General features: G+C 40.7%; 3 protein-coding genes across 4 annotated transcripts; 1 reads left to right on the top strand and 2 right to left on the bottom strand.

Annotated features, from left to right (window-relative positions):
- Positions 1–414: 414 nt before the first annotated feature.
- LOC137731120 (zinc finger CCCH domain-containing protein 40-like) lies at positions 415–2,868 on the bottom strand. Its single transcript, XM_068470213.1, has 3 exons — positions 2,281–2,868; positions 1,976–2,199; positions 415–1,372 (listed from the first exon to the last, which is right to left on the bottom strand). Exons 1-3 carry the CDS (start codon positions 2,653–2,655, stop codon positions 601–603), a joined length of 1,371 nt encoding a protein of 456 aa, XP_068326314.1. The 5' UTR covers positions 2,656–2,868; the 3' UTR covers positions 415–600.
- Positions 2,869–2,967: 99 nt separating this feature from the next.
- On the bottom strand, positions 2,968–6,272 carry LOC137731119 (uncharacterized). 2 transcript variants are annotated; one of them, XM_068470211.1, is made up of 8 exons: positions 6,130–6,272; positions 4,935–5,916; positions 4,534–4,601; positions 4,387–4,448; positions 4,053–4,156; positions 3,888–3,960; positions 3,614–3,794; positions 2,968–3,488 (listed from the first exon to the last, which is right to left on the bottom strand). In XM_068470211.1, exons 2-8 carry the CDS (start codon positions 5,882–5,884, stop codon positions 3,403–3,405), a joined length of 1,524 nt encoding a protein of 507 aa, XP_068326312.1. In that variant the 5' UTR covers positions 5,885–5,916; positions 6,130–6,272; the 3' UTR covers positions 2,968–3,402. The 2 variants fall into 2 exon arrangements, with proteins under 2 accessions (XP_068326312.1, XP_068326313.1); XM_068470212.1 differs by having other exon boundaries at positions 4,935–5,909; positions 6,130–6,263.
- Positions 6,273–7,520: 1,248 nt separating this feature from the next.
- LOC137730789 (ATP-dependent Clp protease adapter protein CLPS2, chloroplastic-like) lies at positions 7,521–9,303 on the top strand. Its single transcript, XM_068469749.1, has 4 exons — positions 7,521–7,911; positions 8,023–8,121; positions 8,346–8,455; positions 8,963–9,303. The coding sequence occupies exons 1-4, from the start codon at positions 7,656–7,658 to the stop codon at positions 9,041–9,043; spliced, it is 546 nt and encodes a 181-aa protein (XP_068325850.1). The 5' UTR covers positions 7,521–7,655; the 3' UTR covers positions 9,044–9,303.
- Positions 9,304–9,346: the final 43 nt, after the last annotated feature.

Below are 9,346 nucleotides of genomic sequence, written 5' to 3'. Positions count from 1 at the left end.
AAAAGCAATTTTATTATTTATTAAGCAACAAATATATATGTAGTAAACTATTTAAGCCGAAAACTAAGAAAATATGTAAAAAATATAATAGGGACGCCCAAAACATTGTTAAAATGGGGGTTCCACCAACAAGAATATCAACGGAAAATCGTACCATAATTTTCAAAACTTCACGTTAAGACGAAGGTGAAAAATAAATGGATTAAACGACAATTTATGTATGAATTTACAAAACCGACTAAAAACTTTGAGTGCAAACCCACATTTTTTTGTCAGAAATAGAAATTTTTTCTTTTTGCAAATAGAAAATGATGCGATCGTTATTCGCCAGCAAGAGTTAAATAATAAATATAAGAACCATGCCCTTCAATTTTAAGGTAAGAGAAAATCACCTCCGCGGCGCAAATCACTAAATATCAACATTCTGTTAAGGTATATTTGGTAGCTCATAGCTGTAATATTCAACCAACAATTGCATCAAGATTTGGGATATCACAAAGTCACGCATTAAGAAAGATACACAGAAGGCAGATTATTTTACTGAATTCAGAATGCAACGCCAGCTCAAGTCTAACTAACAAGTTCACAGAACAAAACGATTTAGGTTTCAACAGTTGAACCAGACTCAGATGGTGTTGCAGAATGCTGGTGCTGTTGGTCCATCGGTAACGTTGATGGCGGAGGCACTGCATCATGATCCTGCGAGTAAGGTTGTGGTGGAGCCGTAGTTTGAAATTGCTGATGATATTGACCTTGCGGAGGAGCCGCAGTTTGAAATGTATAATGCTGCTGCCTATCGAAATTGGCATTCTTCTCGCCCGACCCTGCAGACACACTGGGGATCCTGTCCTGGGACGGGATGAGGGCACCCATCCTTTGAGGATCCATCGAAGGATAACATGTTCTCGCCTGGGAGGGTGGAGGTGTGTAGAAGTGCACTGGAGCATATTGGTCCTGTTGTAATTGGTTGTGCTGTTGAGATATGACTGCTCGAGGCAACAATCCACCATGAGCTAACGCCTGCTGCGTAGCTCCATTTGCGCCCTCAGGTTCCTCTTTTGGTGCTTGGGGCCTTCCCCAGAGTAACTTCAATCTCAAACCCTTTACTACCAGTTTACTATAGAGTTCTTCAGCCGCCTTTTCTGAGCCTTCTCTCGTCGTGTATGTTACAAACGCACACGCTTTTTGGAGCACCATCCTTATGGATTCTATTTCACCGTGAGCGTAAAAATGATCCCTCAAATCCTGCTCAGATATTCTCGCATCAATCCCGCCCACATATAGCGTTTTAATGCTCTCATCCTCTGGTGGTTCCAGGGAGGGCATCTCTCCAGCCTTGTTAAGCAGCTTCATTGCTACTGGATCATTGACTCTGCAGATATGTACGTAAGATAAGAAATGAGCATCATAATTCACAAGAATCACAACATAAACTTCAAAAATCCATCAATCAATTTCCTCTCATAGCTAACAAAAATGAGAAATTCAGTATGAGCTAACAATTGATCCAAAAACATTAACGACATGTTTCCTTGCCACGATTAAGTACGAGATTAAAGAGAATCATTGGAATTACTGACTTTCCCGCGTTTACTAACACCCTAAGAATAAAAAATATATGACTTCCGCCATAAAACTGTTAATCAAATACTCAAAACCAGAAACAGGATCAAATAGTCGGGTAGTTGATCCGACTTCCATACCTTACTTCCCTTTCCCAAGTTGCCCCGCAAAAATTCTATCATGCTCCTGAGTATTCAACATTCGGGGGTTTTAACCGTTACATCATTGTAAGTTTGACCACAGATTTAACTACCAAAAAATCCGAAGTACAGAATACTCCGAAGCATATTCTAAAATCTCAATTTTCCCGTTTCTAATAAGTAACCATGCCATAAACAACAGAAACAATGATCACCAACAAACAAATACAGAAACTTTTAATATGTAGTCATGTATGTTATGAAAAACATACCCGTAATAACGGTCTTTGATGTTCTGTTGTGACAATTCCCCGGTAACTGGCATCTCGTGCCGGTAAGGGCACTCGGCACCTCTCGTGCACTCACCCCGAATGTAGAAACTGCAGACATGAGCTCGGTTCCTCTTGTAATACGGCTCCGTCCTCTGAAGCTTCAGGATTGTGTCGTTCGGCCGCACCTTCCCGTAGGAAGACTCGTAATCTATGCCAGCCCTAGCCTGCACCACATTCCCCCAAATCAAAATCAAATAAAAAACGGGCACAGTGGGGGAGAGAGAGAGAATTGAAGTTATACATACCCTTCGATCGTGCTCCTCGGCGAAGAACTCGCGATTGACGTCGCTTCTAGGGATGGAATCGTTGGAATCAATGGCGAGAGCAGAGTCTCGAACCTGAACCGGCAAGCCGTATTCGAGATCCAAGAGGCAGACTTGGCAAACGTTTTTCAACTTGCAGCAAGTCTGGCAAATCTCCGTCTTCTTGTACCGGGCGTCGCGGCCGGGCCTCCACCGGAACACCGTGAAAGGGCGGCTGCAAATCTTGCACTCCTTGTCGTATTCGGCTCTTGTCATCCGGATGTAGGGGTTGTCGCCGAGGCATGATTCGCAGATGATGGGAAAGTCCGATCGTTCCCAACCGTCCGCCTCCGGATTTCTCAGAAGCCTGTGCGCCATATGACCCAGCGGCAGTTGCACTCGAACAGAAATAAATTGGGATTTTCCCACAATCCTTTTCAAATTCTTGCTTTTATATCATTCATTGGATTGGGCCTCCTAGAATTCGGTCGGCCCACCCGAAAACGAGTTACGTGTTGGACCCGACCTTCCAAATTCTTCCAGAATCTGCCAGAAGTGAGAAGTCTTTGATTTTATATTCTTCTTATTTCACCTCTCTGAGAATTTCCACCCTTTTGGTGGATTTGAGTCCAGGAGTTGGACTTGTATCAGTACCTGTGCAGGCCTTGTTCTATTCGGACAAAAGAAGACTTAACATTGGGCCTAGAATTTCGACCGAGAAAAGGTCCAGGTCCAGGCCCAGGCCCAATTCAAGAAATAGTGCAAAAGTCTTACAGCTCTAGCAGAACGATAAAAAAAAATAGAAAAAAGAAAAACGCTCATCAAAAGTCCGAACCCTAAAGCCTAAAACTACTCTGATATCAATCTACTTTTTAACTTTTTCAATCTTATATTATTTGCAAGGGAAACCAAACCCAACCATCATGGCTGGTGACAAACATTGTGTATAGCAGCAAAAAAACAAACGATATCAGCTGCAGGAGTGTACAGAATTCCCACCGCGCTCTTGGCAAGAGGAACCTCAGACTAGTATATAGTAACATTCATTGATAACAATTAGTACGATAGCAGATCTGTCATGGCTGTCCAAAGATGCAAGTACATGGATTCCTTACTCGGTACAAATCACATATCCGCCACAGACCAAAGATAAGCTTCTGCCTCCGTGGCTTGTTTCTCGTTCTTCCTTTTGAACATTCCCTTCTCAAATCCTGCACGACACAGAAGGTACTGATTAGTAAATTCTGAAATAATCATCCACATGTTTTGCCCTCGGTGTATCATGCAATAGACTAAAAGAAAGAACACAAATGCAGAATGAGAAAAGAGAACCCACCATTACTGCGATCAACTCCATCCCAATGTCTTCCTGGTCTTATACCGTATCGATTTGGTGCAGCATCCAATCCTCTTTTTAACCAGCTGTGAACAGGAATATCCTGGGGAATAATGAATCCAGATTCCTTCATTTTCTCATCATCCCCCAAGTTAGAGAGAACTGGCTCGGAATGCTTTTTCTGCAGCATGACAGTAAAGCAAATGTCAAACTCAAAACCAGTACTAATTTCCATAATTCTATACCCTACTACATAGCGAACCTAACTTATTACCTTTACCAAATGTGCCATGGGATCGCCCCACCTTGTTCTCTCCTTCAATATTTTGTCGAGTTCAGGATCATCTCTGCAAACAGAAGATAAAATGTGAAAACACAATAAGCATAAGGGATAGTCTTTATTAAAGGGAAAGATAACTTGGACTTCTCTAACATTTACCTAGTCCGTGCAAAAGGCTTATCCTTCTCAAGTTCTAATTCCTCCAGCTTAGTTTCAGCTTCTCGCTTTTGGGCCAAGCCTTTGCCCCATTCCAACTTTATCTCCTGATACAAATACAGTCAAAATGACCATAAGTACTCTATTCAAAAAGCACAATAAATAATAAAATACAAACTTCATGTTTCCATGGTGACTAAACTTAGAACAGAACCATAAGACAATTCAAAACATCCCACACGGTATAAAGCTAATAAATGTTTAGTTCTATACTGCGGTTATCATCACAGCATATAATTGATTATAAATATGACCCATTCGCTATGTTCCAGCATACCTTTGGTTTTTCATCTATTTTCCTTTGCGATTTCAAAAGCTCCTCCTTCGAAATGCGTTCCCCTGCACGTTGGTGTGTGAGACCCGGATAAAACACACAAAAGTCATATATATAACTATAAGAGGAAAAAATACAACTTCAGCCCACCTGTTTTCTTGTCACGATATATAGGTACTGCCTCTCTCCCACTTACAGAAGGATCCATGCGTTGAAATCTACAGAAAACGATATTTTGTAAGTCAGACATTATTTATCAGTCAAATTACTATTCTGAAGTACATAAACAAATCATTGGTGACCAAAATTTATGAAAATCCATATAGCCACCGTACAACAGCACGCACATAAAAGACACCATCAGACCACAAAGGGAAAAACCGACAGTTAAGTTTCATTGAAAGCACAAAACAACCTCTAGCAAAAAGTAAAAATAGAATGAAATCCCTCTACTTGATTTTGAAACCAAGTTAGCTGAATGAAAAGATATGCACATTACTTATTCATCGTGATGCATTGGCATATATATGTTGGTTAAAACAGGCACACACCTTAACCACTCATCCTTCTTCGTTTTATTGATCTCGTCACTAATCTCTCGGCCAGAGATCAGACCAACTTTTGCTTGCTCTTTTCGAGGGTGCGGAGTAACTTGCTTTTTATTCCTTGGTGGGGAAAGATCACCATCAACATCCTTCCTGCTTTTCCTTGGTGGGGAAAGATCAGTATCAACATCCCTCCTGCTATTCCTTGGTGGAGAAAGATCAGCATCAAAATTGTTCCTACTTTTCCTCGGTGGAGAAAGATCAGCATCAACATTGTTCCTACTTTTCCTTGGTGGAGAAAGATCTGCATCAGCGTACTTCCTGCCCTTCCTTGGTGGAGACAGATCTTCATTACTATCTTTCCTGCTCTTCCTTGGTGGAGACAGATCTGCATCAACGTCCTGCCTCCTTTTCCTTGGGGGTGAAAGATCTGATCCAGGACGAGGAGGCAAGTACTCGTGGTTCGTTTCAGGCTCGGGTGACGGGGTGTGGTGGCGCTTCCGTCTCTGCCGTGGAGGTGACAAGTCAGCATCCTTCCTCCTATTTTCCGGAGACATTGGTTCACAGTTCGGAACCAAACTCCTCTCCCTACGAGGTGGAGATAAATCAGACTTTGACTGCTTCGGAGGAGAGTCTCCAACTGTAACCCAACCGCTTCCATCTTCGGATATGGAATTAAAGGGACGTCTGGCCCTCAATTGTTGAAGTCTCTTCATCCTCTTAATCTCAATGTCCTCATCAACTACAGGTTTGTCTTCATCCGATGAATTGTCACCATTATCTTCCTCAACATTCACCGGCTTCTGCCAAACAGGATCTTCATCAACCACTAAAACGCCCATTGGCTCCGGCTTGGTTTTCTGCTTCTTGTTCTTCTTCTTTTTCTTCTTATCCTCTTCATTATTCACTTCATACCGTTTCAAATACTCTTTCAAAGATTTACTCGAAGACGCCATAGCTCATTCAACAGTCTTCACCTTCCTAAACCCTAAATTTGATTAATACAAAATTCTTGAGGCGATTAATTTTGATTATAAATTTGGTTAATATACCTAGCTCTAAGCGTCTTGCATAAATAAAAATCCTAACTATGTAATAGTGACAATGATAAACAAATTTTGCATACTTCGATTCCTGTTTGGTTGCCGAGAAAACAGTAAGAAAAGGGAAATTGAAAGAAGAAAATTGAAAAGGAACGTACCGCTAACAGGTCGACGAAGACGGCGAGAAGAGAGGAATCGAGACGGGTGGGGGTTGGCGGTTCGACGTTGGGGTCGTGGCCTGCGACTGCGAGTAGCCGTCGAGTCCGGGAAGTGCGAACCTCCGAATCGAGGAGGAATTTGATTAGCATTATAGCCAGTGATCAATTGTGAGCCGGATATTTGAAATTGGGCTCAGATTTAAGGGGATGGGCTCAACTGGACTCAGACTATGTTCGAGGCCCAAAATAAAGACTGTGTAATATCAGGCTTGGAAATTTGGACTGGACTTATCTTAATGCCGATCCCGGGTTGATCCAAAAGGAGTTCTATTAAAAATGTTTTTTTTCTTCTTTTATATATATATATATATATATATATTTTTTTTTTGGTGGTTTGAAGGTGAAACAATAGTAGCTTATTAAAGAATAAAGAGAACAATTATTTGATTTATTCTTTGAGATTTTGTTTTTAATTTATGCCGGTTAACTTTTGATCCAACTAACCAACTTTTTTATTTTAAAATAATTTTGTGAACAAACGATAATGTAACCACGAGATGGTGATTCAGTGGTAAATGGCGGATTGCGAGGCTTCATTCTAACTAAAAATTGGACTGGCTCCCGGAGCGGATTCACACCAAACTTGTGGTCAAGGGAGGCTAAATGCCTCTGTGAATATTCCCGGCCCCTAGAAGGAGTGGATTCACACCAGATTTGTGGCCAGGGGATACCAGACTTGTGGTCATGGGAAGCTAAAATGCCTCTGTAAGTGTAAATCTTCTGGGCCCCCCGATCTCATAAGTAGTTAATAACCGTGACTTGCCACCAGTTATCCTTCTTTAAAAAAAAACGATAATATTAATTAATTAAATTGTTAATTTAAAAAAAAAAAATTGTGAAATCGTACCAAACGTAATTGATTTACGTCACCGTAAATTAATATGTGAAACTCATATCTCACTAAACAATTATATTCTTTATAGCAAATTGTCACATCTCCAAAAGATTAAGAGCATGGTTTTTTATCGCATCCGCGAAACCTATAATATTTAGCCTCGCAATCATATTGCAAATCAAGAGAGAATTCAGAACAGTGGATCAAAGGGAAGCATCTAGAGAATTCTGGAAAAAAATAAAGAATCTGTCGATGCAAATGAATACAGGACACTCATTTCCAATAATATTACAGACCTTAAAAAACAAAAATAATTTCCAGCTAAAAAAGGAGGACCATGATTAAATTAGCCACACGACAATTATTATTATATAAAAGAAAAAAGAAAAAAGAGGTTTAATTTGGGTTAAGATCAGCCGTCCATTAGTCATCCACCTGAAGCGTCACCGACTACTGTTCCTGCGTCCTATAAAAGCAATCAAAACCCTGCAATCATTTTTTTGTGAGAATTTGGAAATATTCTCTCCCTGATTTCCTTCTTTCTTCTGAGTTTTTGTGCGTTCTTCTAATCTTACCCACTCATTTGCTCAAGCTACCACCGCCGGAGACTACTCATACTAGACTAGTAGAAATGAGCATGGCTGTTACAGGAACAGCTACGGCCTCGTCGTGTTGCCTGACCAAGATGATCGGATTCGCTCCTCTGTCAGCTCCGCCGCGCACTTGTTGTAAGGTTTTGGCTGTCAAGGAAGGCCCAGAAAGACGGGGAGGTAGTCGCGTGGCTGTGACGGCCAGGTTTGGGTCTTCCAGGGGCGGTGGCGCCGGAGTTTTGGAGCGCCCCAAGTTTGACCAATCCGGATTTGATCCTGCCACCCAACTTCAACAAGGTACGGTGCCTTCTTTTACCATGTATCCCTCCTAATTTGGCTATTTGATATGAAAATTGGAAGAAAAAAAATTGAAGTTGAATTCCCATTTGTGTAATGTTGGAATCTCAGGAGGAGATATTGGACGATCAAAGGACAAGAGAGGTGTTGGTAGCGGAGATAGTTACAGAGTTTTGCTGATTGATGATGTTCGCCACACCGAAAAATTAGGTAAATTGTTCATGCACACCTCTATCTGACGGAAGACTTGATCCAAAAAACCTGCCGCAGTAGCATTCTACGATTCATACAGCCAACCCTACCTTGTGGGAAGCCAGCAGTCGATTCATTGTTAGAAATGAAATGATCATCAACCTATGCCTATGCCTATGCCTATGCTGAAATATGAAATTGTTAGTTCAACTAAACCAAATTTCCTGTTTTATCTTTTGTAGTTGCAAAGGTGTTGCCCCAAGTTGTTCCATCTGTTACACCTGATGTTGCAAGAGGATTATTTCACAAATCGAGGGAAGATGGTGTCGCGGTTGTTATCGTTACAGTGAAGGTAAATTGTCTATGGTTAGCATACAGCTTTGCACATATAGAAATCTTCGGTCAAATTTGTTTTAATCTTGATGTCCACTGTTAGTTTCTTTTGGTTTCTTAGAGCTTCTCTTGTGCAATGTATTTTGTCCGGAAGAAAAAAATCGCTGAGTTTAGCCAAGAAACCCCATATAAATGTTAAAGTCTTGTGATTAGAAATGGTGTTTTTCAAGCAAGTCCTTCGATGTTGAATTATGTTTTGTTCTTGTGTAAATCTTTAAGGAGATTATCACTGGTTTAATGTACTCTGCCTGCCCGGCATACTTCGCCACTTATTACCTTATAGAAGCATGCTATCTAGTTGGCTGCAATGAGTATATACTATAAGATTAAAAACTGGTTCTACTTGTTCGATCACCGCAGTGCGACCACCTTGTTTTTCTATGCTTCGTGTTCGGAAGATAACTTGTTAAATTGTTGGAATTACTTGATTATTGTGTTTACGGCAGTACTCTCTTTGGGTTGTCAGGAACATGCAGAATTTTACTCCCAGATGATGATTCGTGGCGGGTTACGATCAACAATAGAACCGGATTCAAGTAATCTGTGAAGCCGTCAACAAAAGATCCTGCATTTGCAATGGTTTACAGTTGCATTTGTAAAAGTGATCTTCTAATTTTGGATTTACACTACGCGTGCGGAGATAATTTTGTAAGGGGACGAGAGAGATGTCAAGTAGTTGAATATGTAGAATTGTATTTTTGAAACTTCTTTTGTAGCGGGAGCCTTCTTTTCATATCAACTCGTTAAATTTGGCTAGGATAATGAAAACATATCAACTTATTCGGTAAATATGTTATCTTATTCATATGTTTCTCGCATCCACGGGATTTAGTAGCAGCACAAATATTTT

This window comes from Pyrus communis, chromosome 4, assembly GCF_963583255.1.
Source record: "Pyrus communis chromosome 4, drPyrComm1.1, whole genome shotgun sequence".
NCBI classification, from domain to species: domain Eukaryota; kingdom Viridiplantae; phylum Streptophyta; class Magnoliopsida; order Rosales; family Rosaceae; genus Pyrus; species Pyrus communis.
Note: the sequence above shows the minus strand (reverse complement) of the source record. Positions and strands in the feature narration are given on the sequence as shown.